Here is a 21,902-nt window from a genome sequence, read left to right on the forward strand (position 1 = left end):
CAAGCGGTAGCGCACTCACCTGGCATGCGTGCGGCCCGGGTTCGATCCTCAGCACCACATACCAACAAAGATGTTGTGTCCGCCAAGAACTAAAAAATAAATATTAAAAATTCTCTCTCTCTCTCACTCTCTCTCACTCTCTCTCCTCTCTCACTCTCTCTTTAAAAAAAAAAAATCTCAGATAAGCTAATGACCTGTAAATAGTAGTGTTAAATTCTCCTTCCTTAAAATTTCTCCCAATGATATGTGTGGGCCCAACCCTACCTATGACAAGACTCAGGATAAGAATACAAAATCAAAGCTGGGTGCAGTGGCATATGCCTATAATCCCTGCGGCTCAGGAGGCTGAAGCAGGAGAATTGTGAATTCAAAGTCAGCCTCAGCAAAAGCAAGATGCTAAGCAACTCAGTGAGATCCTGTCTCTAAATAAAATACAAAATTGGGCTAGGGATGTGTCTCAGTGGTTGAGTGCCCCTGAGTTCAATCCCCACTACCCCCCTCCAAAAAAATACAAAATCAAGTCTACTAACCATTTGTATACATTTAAAACTTATAAATGGGGCTGGGGTTGTACCTTAATGGTAGAGTGTTTGCCTAGTACATGTGAGGCACTGGGTTTTATCCTCAGCACCACATAAAAATAAATAAAATAAAGGTATTTTATCTACAACTGAAAATTTTTTTATACCTTTATTTATTTATTTTTTATATAGTTCTGAAGATCGAACCTAGGGCCTTGCACGGCACGTGCTAGGTAAGCATTCTACCACTGAGCCACAACCCTAGCCCTGAAAATATTTTTTTAAAAATACTTATAAATCAAGCTACAATTTGTTAAAATAAACATATTCTATTCTCCCACCTTGACCAGTATACCTTTATGACCCAAAAAGCCAGATTCATTCAGAATTCACAGATTCTTTTGAGATTCGACACCTGAAATGCAGCATGAGAAGAACCAGCCACTATCCATGGTCCACCCTTCTCATTCCAGTTCTCACTTGTTTTTTTTTCTTTAAGTTTTATTGTTGGTTGTTCAAAACATTACATAGTTCTTGACATATCATATTTCACACTTTGATTCAAGTGGGTTATGAACTCCCATTTTTACCCCGTATACAGATTGCAGCATCACATCAGTTACACATCCGCTGTTTTACATATTGCTATACTAGTGTCTGTTGTATTCTGCTGCCTTTCCTATCCTCTACTATCCCCCATCCCCTCCCCTCCCGTCTTCTCTCTCTACCCCATCTACTGTATTCATTTCTCCCCCTTGTTTTTTTTTCCCCTTTCCCCTCACTTCCTCTTGTATGTAATTTTGTATAACTCTGAGGGTCTCCTTCCATTTCCATTCAATTTCCCTTCTCTTTCCTTTTCCCTCCCACCTCTCACCCCTGTTTAATGTTAATCTTCTTCTCATGCTCTTCCTCCCAACTCTGTTCTTAGTTACCCTCCTTATATCAAAGAAAACATTTGGCATTTGTTTTTTAGGGATTGGCTAGCTTCACTTAGCATAATCTGTTCTAATGCCATCCATTTCCCTGCAAATTCTATGATTTTGTCATTTTTTAATGCAGAGCAATACTCCATTGTGTATAAATGCCACATTTTTTTTTATCCATTTGTCTATTGAAGGGCATCTAGGTTGGTTCCACAGTCTTGCTATTGTGAATTGTTCCAGCTCTCACTTGTATTGGGAAGAACCCCACAGAGACTCCTGTCCCCATGTCCAAGCTGTAGGCCCACCCCCCTTTAAACAGCTTCCTCTCTGCTACCTCAAACCCAGTGGTGTTCACACTGACAGGGCAGGCTTCCCTGGGGAGAGTGGACCCAGGAAAGAGTACTACACAGGTCACAGAAGTAGGGGTGAGGCCATCTAGGCAGGGAATTTTAGGGTTCCAGATGCCAGATGCAAAATTCAAGAAGAGATACAGTCTCCATGAGGAACCTGTGCCTGTGCCCCTGCCGACTTCTCTCTCCACAAGGAGCAAGGTGGCCAGAAAAGAGTCAGTGCAGGCTTTTCTATAGCATGGGGCAGCTCAAGAGCCTTTCCTGACCATGTTTCAGGTACCATAAACATGAGAGTTCCATGATATTATTCTCTTTACCTTTATGCAGCTATGAAATTCTACTAAATATAAAAGTTTTTTAAGGACTGAAACATGAAAAGAAAATCCTTCTAAAAACTGAACTATAGGACTCCTGAGGCTCTGGGATTCTAAATCTTTGAGTATTCTTGAAACTTCCCTGTAGACTCAATTCCTTAGAAACTGAAGTGATAAGCTCTTCCAAGGAATACCCAGTATCACATACACAAGGACCCAGTGAGTATTATTTAATAATGCCATGGACCCAATCTACAAAATAAACAATTTCCAGAGAATGTGGGGGAAATCTAGAACTATCATGGGGGTGTGCATAGGCCAAATTCAGCTTCCTCAACTGGAAACTTTTCAGAGTTTCAAAGAAAATATAAGAGTAACCCAAAAAAACAGACACTAAGAAACAGAGAATGAGTCTTCTGATTGAGAAGCAGTTGTGTTTAATCATTAAAATTATTCTTCCCAATGGAGAAGTCACCTACGTTTAAATGGACCTTCCCAATGGAGAAGTCACCTACGTTTAAAAGGGCTTCTTCTCCCTCACATATTTTAGAGGCCAATAGAAGTAAATGAAAAATCTCTAAACTCAAGCCCTGGTGAAGCCTCTGGAACAGAATTCCCCTCATTTTTCTACCCTATGTCAAAGGTCACTGTCCTCAGACACCTGGTATCTGAGGTATCTGATAAGGCTGGCCTAAGTGATGCCTTCAACTTATGTCTGCAGAGACTTCCGACTCTGTGCCCCAGAGGGCTGGTTCTTCTCATTCTCGTCATCAGTGGGCTGAAGAGTCCTCAGTAGTTTGAGCTCAGGGTTCCAGCTTTCTCCAGTCATTTGTCCTGAAATGTTTTGTCCACTGGCAACTGGACCTTCCAGAACAGCCTCCTCTGGAGCACTAACGTCCTTGTAAGTGGCTTCTGCCTCAGATATTTCAGGACCTAAAAGAAGACCCAGCCATTAATTGCACATGTAACCTTCTCCCAAAAAACTGTGAAACTGGAGCACAGAAAAGAAAGGGGTGGGTGTCTTCAGGACCACTCTAAAGGATGAGGACTGTGTCCCCAAGCCATTTTAGTTAACACAGGTTCAGTTCTCCCTATCCTCAGTCACCTACTAAAATTCCTCCACCCTAATAACTTACTTCCCATAGTGGTGAGGAAATTCAGGAAGTTCTTCAAATCATCCATCTTTAGTCTCCTTATGGAATCCGAAAATTCACTGGGTAGGTATAAGGAAACTAAAAGGACTTTTCTAAAAGGTTCTTGTCTTGGAGAAATTGGGACAGAGACCTACCTCCTAGGAATGAAGAGAAGTTACACACACTCTTTGCCCCCTGGAATGACCAGATGAAGCCAGAACCCACTTCTCTGTGTTCCCAGCAGTCAACTAAAGGCAGACTGCCTCCAAAGATGGCTGCCAACAACTCCTCCCATCCCATATGAACATGCAGTTTCTTCCATCAAGGGATACAGTCTATTTCCACTCCTCTGAATTTGGGTTGGACCTCTGACTTAGAGAGGTCCAACCTCTGACTTCTTTGATCAATAAAAGGTAGCAGAAGTCACACTATTTTAGTTCTAGTCCCATCACCTACAAAAGTAATTTCTATGTTGTCAATAAGCTCAAACAACAATGGTAGAGCACTTGCCTAGCATGCGTGATTCTACCTCTGGAGCCTGAAAAAAAAAAAAGAGGAAGGAGAGAAAAAATAGCAAATCACTTTGGCTTGTGCTTCAGGTTGGTTATACATAAACTGGGACCTTACACAGTTTGTTGGAAATTCACCTTTTTCAAAGTTGTTCCTTTTTTCTCCATCTACTGTTACTATTTCATGTCACTCTCCTGACCTAGCCAAGCTCTATGACCTATAGACCACCCAGTCAATTCAGTCTCCTTATCAGCATCTCTATCTCATTGTTGGGCTTCTAATTGACCCATGGTCTATAAGTGACTCCCCATTCCAGATAAGGACAAACCCTGATGATTTCTCTAAACAAACATCTTCCAAGCTTCCATAAAAGAAGCTTTCTTTTTGGCATTGGCCATTTTCTAAATCTCCGATTTTTTTAATTAACATATAAAATTGTGCATGCTTATCATATGCTATTTAAATATGCATACATTGTGTAAGGCCTTATGAATTCTATTTGTAATTATATTTAACTACGGCTATAACTACATCTATTACAGAATTACAGAAAAATTGTGTTAAAAGACCCAGAATTCCTCCAAGAAACCTAAGAGGTACTTATCTACACACAATAGCAGCAAAGAAACAGTAACCCCACCTTTCACAGTTTATGAATACTCTTACTAGAACATGATTCACCTTCTTGGCCCACATTGACTTCTAACAAACAAAAACCAAAAAAATAATAAATAAAAATAAAAGTCTCTTGCTTTATGTTTCTTTGGCATTGGCCGTTTCCCTGACTAGTCCCTTTCCTTCCTGAATCCCCCCTTCTCTAAACAAACATCTTCCAAGCTTCCAGCAGAGGTGTGCTAAAGATAGCCCTTTGGCAGGCTCCTATCAGTTCTGCTTCTCACTGTAGCTACACACTGGAAGTGCGGAGGAGCCTTTAAAAGACAGTGAGGCCTGGTTCCCAGCACCAGAAATTCTGATCTGTCTGGGGTATAACCTGGGTGTTGAGAGTTTTTAAAACTTACCAGTTGGTTTCAGTGTGTGGTAAAGGTGGAGACCACTACCCTGAAATATAAAGGCTGAATGCCTTTTCAATCTACATAAGTCCCTACCCACCTCTTTAGCCTGACGTACCACTCTCCCTTAAATACTACAGCCACAGAGAACTTCCAGATGTTCTCTGAGTAGCCATGCTCCTCCAAGGTGCCTTTGTACAAGATAGTCTCACTTCCAGGAGTTCTTTTTCACATTGGGAAAACTCCCAAACCTATTTAAGATCCAATTAAAAATCTCTTCTGTAAAGCCCTTTTCAACTCAGTGAAGACAGGTCATTGCTCTAAGAACATGACTCAAAATGGTCACCCAAGACAAACGGCTCCTATTGGAGGCATTAGGAAGAGGGGGCAAGTAGTGGGCATGGTGGGGCGGGGCACCAGAATGGAATTCGGGGGAGAGGCAGTGATCATTCTGAATAGACACTAACCTTGGACAAGTTACCTCCCACCCTGGGCTACAACCCTGATTCTTCCACCTTCCATGTGAAGCTTAAGAATCTTCTTGGATCTTTGGATTAGAGGACATCTTGGTATCAGAGAGTACAGTGGGATGGAAAGTAAAGCAAGGGTAGCTTCCTTCTCAGGAGACATCTCACCTGAGCCCTCCCAGTGCCCCATGATTAGACAATGAGCTCTCATGATTAAACAGTTGTTTTCAAGTTAGAGCCAGCAAGGTCCAGTCTGAGTAGAGCAGAATAGTCTTACAAGGTTTACGGGGAGACTTTCACCCTCCCTCCCACTCTCCACTCAAGCTGAGAAATGTCAGAGGGACAGGATTAACCATATCCCTCTGGTCAGACAAGATAAAGGCTCCAAAGGGAGAGATATCCATTCCTGCCTCAGCATGAAGAGCAGAGGGAAGGGCTGCCTGTTGGGAACTGGCTGCTGCCTCCTGGATGTGCTGCTTTCAGCCTGAGGTTCCTTAACTCTCCAGCCTGTTTCAAGGAAGAGGGCTCTGGAGTTCTGCTTCCTTAGGATTCTCCAGGGGCCTTTGTGAGGAACCCCAGCTATTCCCTGCCTTATTGGCCAATGAATTCTCAAGGATTTTGTTGATAACCTGGGCTTGTGCCCCCCCTTTGATCCTCAAGCCAGTCTTTTCTAAGATAGGATCTGAGGGAAAAAATGACCATAACTCATGCTCATAGTCAGCTCTCAAATCCCCACATGAAGCAGACATCTTAGTAAATACTTGATGGAAGGATGATGTGTAGACCAGCCAGCCAGACTAAGCATTTCAGTTCCAAGTGCCTGACAAAGGCAGGTCTCAAAATGACAAAATGTGTTGACTTTTCTGGCCTCAGCTACGTCCTGGGATTCCATCACTCAACCGAGCATGTGTTCTCCTTACCATGGAGACGATTAAGATCGATGGAAATGGAATGCTTCTGTGCAGTCGTCTGGCTCCCTGGGTCACTCGTGGCTTTCTCTGTAGCCTCCTGAAACCCATATAAGAAGGAACTAAATTAGGACTTTGGGAAGTAAAGAAAACTTTTGCAAAAGGAGTTGAAAAGAAGGAACTTAACACCTTCAACCAGATAGGAATGTTACTTTCACAACCAGAAAGCGGTCAGGCAGAATCCCTCCTTGCAGACACTCCCTCCATTCCAGCCTGCACTGACTTCTCCCAGCCAGCAAGTGCCAGTGCTTCCCTCACTGTCACCTACCTTTTTCTTAGTAGGCGTTTTCACCTTCCTCTTCTTCTTTTTCTTCTTCTTCTGCTGCTGCTGATGTTGCTGCTGCTTTCTGTAATCTAGTGACCAGAGAACCAACAATTAGATTACATTTCTCACCAACAGTCCCCAGCCTCTCTAGCCACCTGCTCTGACCTCCCCCCCCCCACTACAGTGACTTTCTCACCCCCTCTGGATGGCTCCTTCCTGAAAACAGTTTCCTGAGTTCTACATATAACCCCATGTGACTGTTAACACCCAACGTAACTGAATTGGGACCAAGTTAAAGTAAGAGATATGTGGGCTGAGGGGAAGCAGTACCTGGAAATCCAGTAGTAACAAAAAATTTACCTTCTCCCTGCAGGTTACAATGTAATTTCTTCAAATGTTCAGAATATCTTAATGTTGGTGTCTAGAGGAAGGAGAAGAAGAAAAGCTCTGCTGTGGTTCCTTTCCTTTCCCCCAATGCATTTTTTCATCTAGTGAACGAGCACGTTTGAGAACCCAGTGTTCTGCTGCATAGCATGGCGGGGGCGTGGAGGGGTGGCAAGGAAGAAAGGCGTGGGAAACAGAACACGCTCTTCTCAAGTACCCCCCACACACACTGGAATCCACCTACATAGAGCCCAGACTTCTGGGACACAGGTGAAAGAGCAAAGGCAGCAGAGAAAGGACACGACTTTGGATTTTCATGCAGGCCTCTCCTTCTGGGGCGCCATGGCTCTTACTTGCAGGGTGAGGCGGTGTATAGTCAGAAACATCTTAGAAGAAAGTGCACTCTGGGGTCGGTTCTTTTCCAGGGGAAGCTTCTTTTTCATCATGGCCAATTGTATCTTCATCTCCGGACAAGGCGTGGTTTTCCCTCCATCTGATAAAAGGCTGAAGGGGACAGAGACAGTCAGTCAGCAGCAGCTCTTCCCAGTCTGCGCCACTGACAAGGAAGAGTGTAATGGGCTCTAAATCCCAAGACATTTTCTCTTTGGTTCTGGAAAGGTCTGTGCCAACAGGGACTCATTTGGTAACACCTTTCAGATGCTTCTGTGCTAACCACAGCTGTGTTCATTAAGTATCTGCCCTACATCAGGCTCATATGCATTATACCACTGAACCCTTACAACACCCGGGAGACAGGTATTATAATACCCATTTTGCATACAAAGAAAACAAAGCTCAAAGAAATGAAATAAATTACCAAAATTTACCAAGTCAGTTTCCATACAGACTCCAAAGCCTGTCACATTCCAAACCACATATACCATTTTGCCTCCCACTTATCCATAATTCATCTAGTGCCTCCTGTGGGGGTTTAAATGAGAGTCAGGTAATGAACTTAGCCCAGGGGCTGTAGATGGCAGGTGCTTGGTAAATGGTGGCAGTTGATTACTGTCATCACTACCTGTTGATGAAACTAATAATTCAGTAAGCAAACAGGAGAACACTTTGCTCCCTGTCCTACTCAGAAAGAGCACATGCTTAAGTTCTTCTTAGCTTCAGTGACAAGCAGGGACCCTGTTCTCCCCCAGGCCTTCATGACACTCACTCCTTTAGTAGATCCTGAGGCAGTATGGCAAATTTGCTCCAGGCAGGTATGGATTCAAAAGAGTGTACTGGGGAGGGGGGCGGCACCATCACATCTGGAAATCTCAGCTGCATCTCTGTGTTCTTCCTTTCAGAGTGATCCAGAGGTGGCTTGTTTTCCTGCAAGAGAGGAAAAAAAAAAACAGAAGGAATTCTCTAAAGAACTCTCTTTGAGCCCATTTCTTTCTTCCAACAATATTCCAGCCTGACATGTGAAACTCCTTGTTTCCAGTCCCATTCTAGCCATTCCCACATCCTCTCCACCATGAGGGTCACTCCATTCTCCCCTCATAGGCTCTCAACCCTATTATTGTACTTGGATCATACAGAGCTTAATTGTTTTCATTGTTTTGATTTTCCAAAGAGGTCATAATTTACTCATTCATCAAACTAATAAATAAGTATTGTCTATCTATGTGCCAGGCACAGGGATGTCAACGATGACTGAAATGGACCAAGACAGTACGCTCCTGGACACAGTGATCTATGACTCTGCGACTTACTCAATGTCGCATTTACCCATAAGTGGTAGAATTAGAGTTGGAAGCCCAGGTCTTTTAACTCCTGGACCACTGGAATTTTATTCCATCACATTTTGGCTCAGTTTTTAACTAACCAATAAGTTCCCCTGACTACCCAACAGATCCTCCTGTCACCTCTTCAAGGAGCTCTTTTACTTCCCTACAGGGAACACTTAGGAAAAGGAGTCTCAAGAGGTTTGGAAAATATTCCTAAAGAAGGGTTTTCTTCTGCAGATTCTGTTCATTCAGAGAGAAAACAAAGGTGAGGGTCAGGGAGACTAGAAGGGAAGACAAAAATAAACCATACAGAGGAACGTCGTGAGGGTTGGGACAAAAATCAAACTCACCACTGCCGATTTCTTTCTTTCCTCCTTCTCATCCTGGCTGGGGAAAGTATGTGTCTTCTTAGCTAAGCTTGAAATAAGAATAACCACACTTTTTCTCAGACATCTTGAGCCGAAGCACCCAGGTCACTATGAATAATGAAAATTCTACCTTTCTGGTAAGTACTCAAAGACGGCTGGTTGGGAGCTCAAAAGTATCTATTGCTAAAAAGACTCCTCACTCACACATCTAAATTAGGTCCCCAACATTCCCACAACCTAGTAATTTACTTTTAAAGTGAATATAAATTAGAAATGAGATATGTATGTTTGTGATGTTTGACTCCTCCATATGGCTCAAGGAGGACAGGGACCAAATCTATATGATTCTTCACTGGATTCTCACTGCGAAGCCAGAGAAGGAACTCAAAAAGTATTTCTTGCTCTATTCTCTTTCCTCCTTCTTGTCTGGGAAATGGACATGCTAGACCTTAAAATTAGACCTTAAAAGGCACCTATGAAGCATCTTGGAAGACAGAAGCCATGGGGCAAAGAGAGTGGCCCGAAAGCTACAAGGAGCCCTGGCTTCTGATTGTCTCATGGAGCTGGCTACTAGCCCTATATTTCAGGGCTTGAGGTGTGGCTCAAGGAAGTGCTCTTCTCGAATGCGTAAGGCCCTGGGTTTGATCCCCAGTACCACAAAAAGAAGAAAGGGAAGGAACTAATTCAAACAATCACTTAAGAATCCGAAAGCCTCAGAGATCACAAATATATCCCCCACGGTTGTCAACACTAGCAAATCTTTGAACTTTCACCAAATGATCTTTGTCTTGCTCTGCTTTGTATACAGGTCCTATATGGTATTCATTTTGTACCACTATCCTAGGCCTTAGGGTGGAGATCAGAGGTTCCTATGCTTCACTGAGTGATTTTACGAGTTGCTGAGAGCTAATAAGAAACACTAATAGAAAGCATTTTAATCTTTAATCAAACCACACAAATAAACTAGACCCTATATTGTATGCTATTTACTGTCAAGTAAAATTTGATGAAGAGAAGCTTCACCGGATAAAAGAACTCCAGTGTAGTAAGAAGAAGAAGCAAGAGACCACAATCACCTTCTCTGCTGTTCTCCCACTACTTGCAATAAAGTAGCTAAAAGGGAAATCACAAAAAAGAGGCCTGCAGAGGATTCAGGGATTTGTAAAACACAAATATCAAAGGTACACCAAGTTCTAATCTGATACTCACCTCACATTCTTCTCTGGTTCTGGAATCCAGATTACAACCATATTTCTGACACCTTCAGGACAAGGAAGTTTTGTCTCATTCAAATTTAACACTGGAAGCTAAAAGAAGGATATAAAGGCTATGTATGGTTGAGTTGCCGGGCTCCTGCCTGTATTCAGTACCAGACTAAGGGCTGAACTACCATGGTAAAAAAAGTTCTGCAGCCCAGAAGATGATAAAAAGACATTTCCCATTCCCCAAATAGCTTCATTCTTCCACAAAACAAACTACTTCACCAGGTTTCAGTACCGGTCCTCTGTAAGCATCTTTAAATGAATAATCTCCCTGCTTCCCTGTGACATGAGAGTGGAATTTAGCAACTTCCAACACTATCCCCTTGAGGGTGCCTTGAAGTTTACTTAGGGGAACACCATTCACTCTTCCTTCTCCACTCCTAAGACTGAGATCCCCTGCAGGTAATACCATCAGCATTTGGGGAACAGGGAGAGAACTAGTGCACACAGAACCAAATTTTCTACTTTTATTTATACCCTGTCTACAATTAGAGGCATCTACAAAAAAAGTTAAAGTATTAATTCTTCTCACATCTAGTGATTTAGGATCCTACAACACTGGGGCTCAAGGAAACCTTATTAATCATCTGATCCCTATTCCTTCTAAGATATATACTCCCTCAAAAAAAATTAAAAATAAGGTTGCCCTGAGAAAATGAACTGGTTGGCTTGAGGTGAAAAAAGGAGAATCCTTTTCATTATAAGCACCTTAATGCCTTTTGAATTTAGATTCATGTTCATGTATACCTATTAATATAATTAATTTAGAAATAATTAAACCTAACTCTCTTATTCTAAAGAGGTTAGAGGTAAAGTGATTTGTTCATTCAAACCATCTACCATCTCTTAGTGCCTTACATTAACCACCATAAGACACTGAATAGAAACACATCTCATGAAAAAATAATAATAAAAGGCATCCAGTAGGACTTTAAACTTCATGCAAGTGGGAGGGTCTTTCTTCCTAAAGTTCTAATTTTGCATTAATTTTCCTCTTACTTGCCAACTGCTTCAGCAACACACTTCCCATTTAGAATTCAGTTTCCTTACCTATAAGATATATGAGACAGACCATAATGTTTTTTAAACTATAACTGCAATTATTCATAGGTCATACAATCAAATTTGGTTAATCAAAACCCAAATTGTTTAAAAATTAAATAGAATAGAAAAGAAAATATCAGCACTCTCACATACACATCTAGAGTAAGAATTACTCCAGGAAACTTTCATTGCAAAATTTATTTTTTACCACATATTAAACTTTTAAAGTCTGAAAATCATCAGATTAGATGACCTTAATTAAGGCCCATTTTAGGTCTGACATTTTACTGTTCAAATAACCCTGACTATGAGATGCCAATGTTTATGTTAGAAGCTGAACCTACGCAGGATAGAGACAGAAAATTCTCACCTACACCACATCTCCACATATCAATCCCACTTGTGCTTGGGATTCCTGAAGACAATATAACATATAAAGTCATTAGCATCAGGCCCAGCATATAATAAGGGCCCCAAACTAGACTAAATTATTATCATTATTATTATTGTTGAGATTGCAGTCATCCTGAAAAATAATGTTAAAAGCAATAAAATATTCCCACTGATAAAAAGAAAGCACCTTTTAGTTTATACTTACTTTGGAAGATCTCTTAGCAGAGCTGATCAATCTTTTGTCAGGTAAACCCTTCCGATGCCTAAAAAATTAATTTCAAACATGAAACAGAGACACAAAAGACATTGGAATGATACAATTAGAGCTGTGAGAGAAACCCTTCTACTTATCTATGGGAAACCTGGGGTTTAATACTAACCAAATGAATGTAGAGGCTCTTAACAGACATTGCACCCTGCAAATACTTCAATTGTTTGTTGCATCAAACTAAATTCATAGCCTGTGTCTCTCACACTCTTTGAAAAGTAATGAAATTCTAGGCCACATCTGGTGGCACAACATGTCTGTAATCCAAGCTACCCAGAAGGCTAAGGCAGGAGGATTTCTAATTAGAGGCCAGACTTGAGAATTTAGAAAGACCCTGTCTCAAAATAAAAAACTAAAAGAACTGGCTGGTGTGTCTCTGGGTTCAATCTCAAGTATCAAAAAAAAAGCTGAAATTCTGATAGATGGTACAATATAAATGAACCTTGAAAACACTGTGTCAAGTGAAAGAAGACAAATACAAAAATACAGATACTGAATGATTCCACTTACATGAACTACCTAGGATAAGCAAATTCAAAGAGACATAAAATAGAATAGAGATTACCCAGCTGAAAGGAAGAGAGGTAATGTAGAGTTATTGTTTGATGGATGTTATTTCTACTCTAAGGGAAACTATTCCACCCAAAGGAAACAGTGGGTCTATGAGCCCTGAGGCAGGCAGTGTGAAGTATTTGAGAAACAGAAACAACAACCTGGCTGGAACCTACTTAAAAAGAAAGGGAGAAACATGAGAGAGACAAGGTCCATTAGGAAGACAGACTCTCACAGGGCCATATATAGGCCACAGCAGGGACTTAATGAAGCAGTCTTCATTAAAAAGAGGGCCTTTAGGGGCTGGTTTTGTAGCACTTGCTTGCCTAGAGCATTGTGAGGCCTTGGGTTCAATCCTTAGCACCACATAAAAATAAATAAATTAAATAAAGGTATTGTGTCCATCCACACCTAAAAAAATAAACATAAAAAAAAGAAAGAGAGCTTTTAAGTTGGATGTCAGTTGCAGAAAAGCACAATTAGAAAATCAGTATGACTCTGAGGCAGAGTTGGTGTCAGAGAAGAGAGGACTCAATGACTGGAAGAATCAGATAGTAAAGAGGCTCCACAATGGGCAGGTTTCGTCTATCTACTGTAAATGAAGAGGCATTGTGAGCAAGAGGAGTCAAAGGTCTCAGTCCACGGTAGTCTGGCCCCATAGCTCTAGGCCTATGATGAGGCAGATCATCATGATGGCAGGATACAGTAAGGCCAAGCCGCTCATCTCCTGGCAGTCAGAAGTAGAGAGAGGAGAAGGGACAAGATATAGTTGCCCAGGGCACACCCCCAGTGAACCACTCCCTTTGACTAGATCCCACCTCCTACAGTTTTCCCCACCTCCTGATAGCCCAGTCAGCCATGAATCAATGGATTAACACACTGATGAGGTTCTAGCTCTCATCTTCCAATTACTTTCCCAAAGCCCTACCTCTGAACACTACCTCTGAACACTGCTATCATGAGGACCAAGCCTTCAACATATGAGTCTTTGAGGGATATTCCACATCCAACCATAATCGCACACCTGGGCATGGCAGGAGAGAAAGTATGTTGTGTGTCTGTGTGGATGTGAAACACACTGCAGGTCCTGGCTGGAAGATGCTGCCTTTTTTCCAGGGCTCAAGTCCTAGAGAACCTGAAAGTAGTCTGACCTTTTCCTATTTCACCTTTAGCCTAAGAAAAATCAACAGGGACTGCTTACTTGGAACAGGAAAAAAGAAATCACTGTAAGGGCCAACATTAGTGCTTGGATTCCAGGCTACAAGGTCATTGTATTTTAAAAGTTATTGTTTTCCACAGATACTTGTCGCTTGATTTCATATATTAACAAGATTGGGTGCTTACTTTGTAGGTGAGCCAAAAAGAAAAGCAATTTTTCTATCTCCAGGAGCTTATAAAAAGTTCCATGCCTAAAAATAAAAAGTAAGGATGACAGTATTGTGGACCCCATTTCCTGATGACCTACAGAAGCTGAACTGTGTCTCCCAAGGTTTATCTGTTTAAGTCCTAACCCAAATACTTCAGAATGTGATTATATTTGGAGGGAGGGTCTTTAAAAAGATAATGAAGTCAGTCATGGTGAAAAATCTAGGCAATTTGAGAGGCTAAGGCAAGAAGATTTCAAGTTTAAAGCCAACCTCAGCAACTTAGCAAGGCCCTAAACAATTTAATAAGATTCTGTCTCAAAATTAAAAATAAAAAGGGCTGGGGATGCAATTCAATGGTTAAGTGCCCCTGAGTTTGATCCCTGGTACCAAAAAAAAAAAAAAAGTATTGAAGGAAAATTGAGGTCATATGGTGGGCCCTAATCCCATCTGACAGTTATGCTTATACGATAAGATTAGGGGACACACACACATACACACACACACACACACACACACACACACACACAGGGAAACCACTGAAGACACAGGAGAAGACAGCCATCTCTACAAGCTAAGAAAAGAGGTCTCAAAAGAAATCAAACCTGCTGACACCTTAATCTCAAATTTCCAGCCTCCAGAACGGTGAGAAAATCAATTCATTGTTTAAACCACACAGTCTATGGTACTTTGTAATGAAGTACAAACCAATACAGCCACAAATTAGCCAACTCCCAAAACAGAAGCAAAAATGCTCTTTGTTTCCCATCGCCTACTCACCACTTCTTAAACCAAATTAAACTTTCTTTTTAATCCAGCTTTCTTGAAACCCACTACATGGGCAAGGGAAATCACAACCTACAATTTCTTTTCAGTGATGAGGATTGAACCCAGGACCTTGTACATATAAGGCAACAACTCCATCACTGAGCTACATCCCCAGCACCCCCACAATCTAGAATTTTGAGACAACAGTTGGTTAAAGGAAGAATCCATGATAATTTACCTGCCTTGGAATTTGGCATCAATCTTTGAACACTGAGACAATAAAGGATGAGCCTTGGTGAAGGTAAATTTTGACAATTCTTGATGAGCACATCTCTTGGTCCGGAGGCAGGAATCTGAGATGTTTACAATGGTGAGCACTGGGAGTTTCTCTGAGAAAGCAAACCAGAAGAAAAATGTAACATGTTGGAGAAAGGTGGTCAAACATTAACCCTTTAAGGACCTCTTCAGGAAAAAGACAGGGGTTAGCTAATTCACCTTCAATATCCAGAAAAGTTTTGCAGGGTGAGCCCAGGATTCGAGGATGGCCCCTCTCAATCCTGCGGAGAGCTGCCCAGCATTGCGGATGCTGACAAATAGCCATGTTGCAGGTGGTTTCATCCCATTGACTCTCATCCGGCCAATCCATGGCTTAGGACAGACTAATCCTGCAGCTTTGTAGCCCGCTGGATAATCAACAACCACATGATTAGGGCGTATTACACATTAGTTATGTAGTCAATCTTAATTTGCATTCAAATCATAAAATGTTTCTATTGAACCTCTATGGTAAATAGTGGTCACAAGATAATTTAGGATTCAGTAACAAGCAAGCATGAAAGTATCTCAGCATGAGTTCAAAAGTAAGAGTTTGAAAGCAGATCAACTTCAGCCATGCATGGTGGCCTATGCCTGTAATCCCAGCTACTTGGGAGGCTGAGGCAGGAGGATCTCAAATTCCAAGCCAGCTGTTCAGCAATTTAGCAAAACAGTGTCTCAAATTAAAAGGGGGGGGGGGGGGGAACTGGAGATATCACTCAGTAGCAAAGCACCCCTGGGTTCAATTCCAGGGAAGGGAAGAGAAGGGAAAAAGATTGACTTCAGAAGCTCTCCTAATTGGACATTTAATAGCTGAGTGTCTTTGGACTTAACCAATCTGAGCCTCAGTTTCCTATAAAGTGAGGATAGCCTGTTTCACAGTCATCATGAAAAATTAGTTGATGAATATTAAAAGGTCTGGCATATAGGTAGGACACAGTCAGTAAATGAAAAGCTAAAGGCTTCGGAAGTAGCTGCAAACCTACCGATTTGAGCCAAGCCATTCCTTGCTGGTATTTTATCTGTCTGCCATTCTTCGCTGGTATTTTATCTGTCTGCATGGGAATTATAGCATATTGAAAAATGAAGCATAAATTCCAAAGGTTGTAAACTGATAAAACTTTCTGTAGATGGTGACATCTAATGATTAATGAAGGAGAAAAAGAAAGGGTACAAATATTTTAACAAACTCCCTATCCTAAACAACTTCTAACTTAGATCAAAGATAACAAACTGTTGGCCTGGGATTACACCTAGCCTATGACTTGTTTAGTTTGGTTGGCACTTTGAACCAGTATTTTAAAACTGAAATAGTCCATAATGTCCAGACTTCTGGTTCCTCTTAGAGATCAAAACATCTGACAACACTAGACCCAGTTCCAACTAGACAGCAACTGGCTGGAGCTGAGCAGCTTTTGATGTCTTTAAACCAAGCGTGTTCTATCCAAATGCAGAGTTCCCCCACCAGTCCCAATAGTCTCTAAGGGAAGTAGTTCCAGTTGCCATTTATCATCACATTTGCTTTGTTGTTTTTCTCCTAATAGGGAAATTCTTCTCTGTAATCATGTCTACATCAAAAAAAAAAAAAAAAAAAGTCTCGAGACAATGTGTTTCCAGAAAAAAAAAAAAAAAAAAAAGCAGCATTAGTTCTCAGTGGGAGTGAGAGTTTTTACCCATTTAATATGAAAATAATAAAACTTAAAACGCCACTGCAAAACCTTGGTAACGATTTTGACAGGGAAAGATGTACGATTAACAATTTAATGAACTAAAAATTAGATACGATTTTAAAGGGTTGCTTTTGATGTTGTATTATTCTTATAGGCAGCTGGGCGCTCGATACCTGCCCAGTCCGAAGGGTGCACCGGGGTCTAATCAGGTGTATCGCGACACCGCCAGCATCAGCACTGTGCTGGCAAAACAATTCTCGTTGGGAGAAGAAAAAATGTAAGACTTTTCTTTTACTATTATTACAAACTTGTGAGGGGAGAAAATATTAAGGACAGACATCTGCTCCCGTAGAGTTAAAAAAATTTCCCGCTTCCTTCCGAACAAGGGAAAACATCATTAGCGAGAGACTGACCCCAGAACGCCATCGCTTCGTGAGACCAAAGCTGACCACAAACAGTTAAGATTCTGAACCCTCGGCTACAACGTGCGCAGGCAACGCAGCGGGGCCGTAGCCCCGCCTACCAAGCCCCACCTCTGACCAAAGTAGACCCGCCCAATAGGCTCATTCCTGGCCTCCCCCCCCCCCCCCAGCTAACTGCTTGGCCGTACCGTCGCCTAGTAGCGGCACAGAGCATGATGGGGAACGGACGGAAGCTTCGATGAGCCACAGTTAGGTTCATGAGAAAGTTCCCAGATGAAATAAGGAGAGAAACGAGCACCGCGGGATGGGACGGAAGCCCTGGCGGGCCAAAATCTCTGTAGTGTGGAAACTTCGGAAGCACCAACGATTTGAGATAGAGGCGGGGCTGGGGCCCGAGAGCGGTTTTTGACGCGCGGGGCACTGTGGGACGTAATGTGGGCAACGTGGGATGGAACGGAAGCCTGGAAGGGTCATACCGTAGCGACGCGGGAAGTCCGGACTCGGCAGCTGCCTGAAGAAGAGGCTTGAGGCTGAAGCAGCTTCGGCCCCGGCCGTGGCAATGGCGGAGAGGCCAGAGGACTTAAACCTGCCCAATGCTGTCATCACCAGGATCATTAAAGAGGCGGTGAGCTGCTGGGCTGGGGGCGGACGAGCGGGCAGGAGGGAAGCAGGTCCCGGGCTGGCAGTGTTGCTCACCCCGACTCCCCCCACAGCTCCCGGACGGTGTCAACATCTCCAAGGAGGCCCGGAGCGCCATCTCCCGCGCCGCCAGTGTCTTCGTGCTGTACGCCACATCCTGGTGAGCTGGGCACCGCTAGGGATAGGGGAGGCGCAGGAGACCTGGCTCGGAGTTTGGGGTCTGGAACCTACAGACCCCAACTGGGTCCCATCTCAGTTCAGAGAGGTTCACAGCTTCCTTAATTGTGTGGCAATTTAAAAGACAAAACAACGCTGCTTTAGCCCTTTAGTTCAGAGAAGGAAAGGACTTTCCCGTGTCACACAGCAACACATGCATCTCAGACGCAGACGTCTGTAGGCTCTCCCACCCCTCCGCTGGCACACAGCAAGTGGAGCCTCACAGCCACCGACAGCGCTTGCCCTTTCTTCTTTCAGTGCCAACAACTTTGCAATGAAAGGGAAACGCAAGACGCTCAATGCCAGTGATGTGCTCTCAGCCATGGAAGAGATGGAGTTCCAGCGGTTCATTACCCCCTTAAAAGAAGCTCTGGAAGGTAATGAGCCTTCCATTTTTTAAAGCGCATAGAAGATGGTCATCCTGTATGACCTGTTCACCTGGCCCTGAGGCTTTCAGCATGGGTCCTTGTCAAGTCCAGTAAACCAATACTGGATGTGACTCAGTTCAGTTTGTACCACCTCAGATCTGTTTGCGATGCTGGGCAGGCTGTTTTTCCTCCTGAGCCGCAGCTTTTCCAATTATTACCATGGGGTTAGCTGCTACCTCTTCCACCCCTCCTCCTAATCCCCCTCCTACTTCCTTACAGCTTATAGGCGGGAACAGAAAGGTAAGAAGGAAGCTTCAGAGCAAAAGAAGAAGGACAAAGACAAAAAAACAGACTCAGAAGAGCAAGACAGGAGCAGGGATGAGGACAATGAAGAAGATGAGGAAAGACTGGAAGAAGAAGAACAGAACGAAGAAGAGGACGTAGACAATTGAATAGGGAGGGTAGGCCATGGCACTGTGGAAGCTACCACACTGAAATGTGGAACATGTTTATGCAAAGCTTTTCCCTGCTGAGCAGAGCAGGCAAAGTTTGATGTTTGCCTGAGAAGATCAAAATAAAAACTGACTAGAATTATCATCAAAACCAGCGCTTTCCAGACTCAGAGCATCTGAGTGACAGAATTCTGTTTTGCTTAATCAGTCTGAAGGTTATGACCTTTTTTAAGGGATTCTGAATGGCTAATTTGTCAAATTAATATATCTTGTTTACTTACATGTATGGCTAGGTAGTTTTTGATCCCAAGTCTCTTTGCCTCTCCACAAAAGTAATAACTTCCATGCTGCCTGCCATGTTCCATATTACAGAGGCAGTCAAGGCTCAGGAAAAATTGGTCAGTCTGTTTGTAACAGTATTTGGCAGTAGTACCTTATTAAGAATGATCAGAATGGTTTAGCTTTTTAAAAAAAAACTATTAAAAGGCTATGGGAGAATAATGAACTCTGTAATCTCATCACTTGACAGTTGCATTAATTTGAGTTTCATTTCCTCTAATCCCACTTGGCTTTCAGTCCTTTTAGATTGCTTGTAGACATACAGCCTATAGAATGGCTACACTCTGGGGACATATGCTTTTAAATTAGTATTGATTGGAGTTAGTCCAGCAGGGATGCCAGTGTCTTACTTATTTAAAACAGATGGCATAGTGTTAGATGTCCCTCACTATTTACTACTGTACAGCGTTAGTATTTAATGTCACCTCCTGGAAGGTGCAGAACCCCCCAGGCTTTCTCTTTTTATACTTCATCTCCCAGACTGTGTCTTTGTCTTTTCATTCTTTAATTCATTATGAATTTCAGACTTAATTCCCTCTAGGCACATCTTTTTCCCCTTTTTCTATCTCTTCTGACTCTTCTCTACTTTCTTTCCCTTTTTCACTTAACTTCATCCACAATCTAGGAATTCTGATTACCTGCTTAATATCCCAAAGTGCAGGTTTCTTATATTTCTTAGTTCTAATTTCATATCTTAATATTTTTCTTTGATAAACTCTGAACCTTAAGGGAAATCTGATGGTGCTCATGAATTTAATCTCCCACCCCCACCAAAAAAATTCCCCTTAACTTCTAAAATATCTCTGTTGGCCTTTCTTAGCCTTTTCTCTTTCCATTCAAAGTGCTTCAAAGCATTTTTTTGTCTCAGTTGAGTGCTTGGGATTTGACAAGGTAGTATGGTATAGTTTAACCATTAATTTGTTAAATGAATACAATGGAAGGTTTATTGGTAAACGAAGACTGTTTTAAAGATTATAATGCTTTCTACAAATAAAAAACATTCTTGTTTAAAGTGATGACATACTAGCTGACTTATGGTGTTATGTGCCTATAGTCTCAGCACTTGGGAAGCTGAAGTAGGAGAATCTCTTGAGTCCAGGAGTTCAAGACCCCATCTCAAAAAAAAAAAAAAAAATCATATATTTGAGGATGTGTGTTTCAAGAAGACCCACTAATGGTGCCCCATTTGGTATTTGAGGTGCGGACTGGGCCAGACTTTTTGTAAATGTGGACTCTTGCATCACCTTGCATGACCAGCAGATGCCGCTCCTTCTCAGGGAGGAGTGCTGCCTTTTGTGGCTCTGCTGGGCCCCTATACATAGATTCTCATCAGCTCTGTTTATTGAGCCCATCCTGTGTCTGGCACTGTTCTAAATGCCCTCACGTATTAATCTTAAAACTCTGAAGCAGTCATTTTATCAACCACAACTCTATATAAGTTTTACAAATCACAAATTTATAAATAATATTTTACAAAGGTAGAACCCCAGTGGTTACTTGGTCCAGTGGCTTTTTCCTGCTCCACAGTAGAAACATCCTTTCTTAATTCCCATGAGCACCACTAGAGGTTAAGTCCTCAGGTCCCATCTGGATTCCTGTGGCTTCCTTTGAATTCAATTTCCTGCCTCATCTGCTTCCTCTGTGTTTTGCTTGCCAAGTGGATCTTTCTGGAACATGGCTGTATTACAGTCACTCCCCACTTCCTATTAAATTCAATCTGGGCACAGTGTCATTTATCTAATCCCAGCTGCTCAGGAGGCTGAGGTGAGAATTGCAAGTTCAAGGCCAGCCTGGGCAATTTAAGACCTTGACTCAAAAAAAGGGTTGGCAATATACCTCAGTAGTTGAGCACTTGCCTAGAAAGCATGAACTCTGGGTTCATAAGTCCATACTTACCCAGTTGTAAGGAGCTAACCCTATCATCTATTTTAATTTACAACATAAAACTCTTTATGCTCCAGTTAAAAATGAATCCCCAAAAGCCCCCCTATTTGGTGTTAGTTCATCCTGCCCCATTTTTCACCAAACTAACTTTCTAAGAGCAATGTCTCCTGAAAGAGGAGACTATGATTTAAAATTACAGAATTTAACTGGGAAGAATCTTTGAGGTAGTGGATCAGTTTGCCCTAGCCACACCTGTATCATTCCTGTAGTGGTATCTGGATTTTGAAGGTTTGTTACCAAGCTAAGGTAAAGCTTCTCATCTTTCTTCTTTAAGCACAACACTTTGTGCCCAGAGATTTTGATCTGGATCTGGGGAGTAGGAGATTGTCCTGACCCATTCAAAACTACTTTTGCAGCTTTACCCCTCTTTTTTACCAATGGCAAATTGAGCCTCCTTAGAAGTGAGTTGTCTGGATCTTAGCACTAATTCATGAAAATAGATTGTGTCCCTGCCATCTTTGATGATGCTTTTGTTGTTTTAAATAAACTTTTTAGAGAAATTTTAGAATTACAGAAAACTACAAAGGATGCTGAGTTCCGATAAACCCCTCACCCAGCTTCCCTTCACATTAACATCTTACATAACCATGGCACATTTGTCAAATGAAAGAAAAAAAATTAACTAAAGGACAAACTGTCCTTGTATTTCACCAGTTTTTCTAATACTATCTTTTTTGTTACTGCTCCAATCCAGAATACCACATTGCCTTTAGTGAACTAGTTTTTTAAAAATTGAGATAAAATTCACAGAACATAAACCTTTTCATCTTTTATTTATTTCATGCTGTGGATGAAATCTAGTGGGGCTTTTTCACTAAGCTACATCCCCAGACCTTTTTAATTTTTTTTGAGACAGGTTCTTGCTAAACTGGAGCCACCTTAGTGAGACCCTCAGTAACTTAAGGAGACCCTGTCTCAAGATATAAAATAAAAAGGATTGGGGATATAGCTC

At 42.0% G+C, this 21,902-nt stretch overlaps 2 protein-coding genes across 5 annotated transcripts; one reads left to right on the plus strand and one right to left on the minus strand.

Moving 5' to 3' along the window:
• Window positions 1-2,179: 2,179 nt before the first annotated feature.
• LOC308641002 (uncharacterized protein C9orf43) lies at window positions 2,180-17,310 on the minus strand. Of its 4 annotated transcripts, none has more exons than XM_081279093.1 (13): window positions 17,181-17,294; window positions 15,887-15,955; window positions 15,081-15,268; window positions 14,824-14,974; window positions 11,839-11,896; window positions 10,144-10,241; window positions 8,917-8,983; window positions 8,011-8,168; window positions 7,199-7,349; window positions 6,822-6,882; window positions 6,465-6,550; window positions 6,149-6,236; window positions 2,180-3,041 (listed from the first exon to the last, which is right to left on the minus strand). In XM_081279093.1, exons 3-13 carry the CDS (start codon window positions 15,229-15,231, stop codon window positions 2,818-2,820), a joined length of 1,293 nt encoding a protein of 430 aa, XP_081135219.1. In that variant the 5' UTR covers window positions 15,232-15,268; window positions 15,887-15,955; window positions 17,181-17,294; the 3' UTR covers window positions 2,180-2,817. The 4 variants fall into 4 exon arrangements, with proteins under 4 accessions (XP_081135219.1, XP_081135218.1, XP_081135221.1 ...); XM_081279092.1 differs by lacking the exon at window positions 17,181-17,294 and adding an exon at window positions 16,984-17,061; XM_081279095.1 differs by lacking the exon at window positions 15,887-15,955 and having other exon boundaries at window positions 17,181-17,310.
• A 104-nt stretch (window positions 17,311-17,414) lies between these two features.
• On the plus strand, window positions 17,415-20,022 carry POLE3 (DNA polymerase epsilon 3, accessory subunit). Its single transcript, XM_081279096.1, has 4 exons — window positions 17,415-17,617; window positions 17,706-17,791; window positions 18,106-18,224; window positions 18,495-20,022. Exons 1-4 carry the CDS (start codon window positions 17,552-17,554, stop codon window positions 18,665-18,667), a joined length of 444 nt encoding a protein of 147 aa, XP_081135222.1. The 5' UTR covers window positions 17,415-17,551; the 3' UTR covers window positions 18,668-20,022.
• Window positions 20,023-21,902: the final 1,880 nt, after the last annotated feature.

This window comes from Spermophilus citellus (genome assembly GCF_964194105.1).
Source record: "Spermophilus citellus genome assembly, chromosome: 2".
NCBI lineage: Eukaryota > Metazoa > Chordata > Mammalia > Rodentia > Sciuridae > Spermophilus > Spermophilus citellus.

Bases quoted from the DNA above. Each gene is read 5' to 3' on its own strand.
- LOC308641002 (XM_081279095.1), bottom strand. From the start codon at position 15,231: ATGGATTGGCCGGATGAGAGTCAATGGGATGAAACCACCTGCAACATG. The intron at 11,897-14,823 runs GTAAATTATCAT...TTAATTTTTTAG, and splicing joins GATGCCAAATTCCAAGGCAG to GCATCGGAAGGGTTTACCTG. The intron at 8,169-8,916 runs GTGAGTTTGATT...CCTCTCTTGCAG, and splicing joins AAAGAAAGAAATCGGCAGTG to GAAAACAAGCCACCTCTGGA.
- POLE3 (XM_081279096.1), top strand. From the start codon at position 17,552: ATGGCGGAGAGGCCAGAGGACTTAAACCTGCCCAATGCTGTCATCACC. The intron at 17,618-17,705 runs GTGAGCTGCTGG...CTCCCCCCACAG, and splicing joins CCAGGATCATTAAAGAGGCG to CTCCCGGACGGTGTCAACAT. The intron at 18,225-18,494 runs GTAATGAGCCTT...ACTTCCTTACAG, and splicing joins CTTAAAAGAAGCTCTGGAAG to CTTATAGGCGGGAACAGAAA.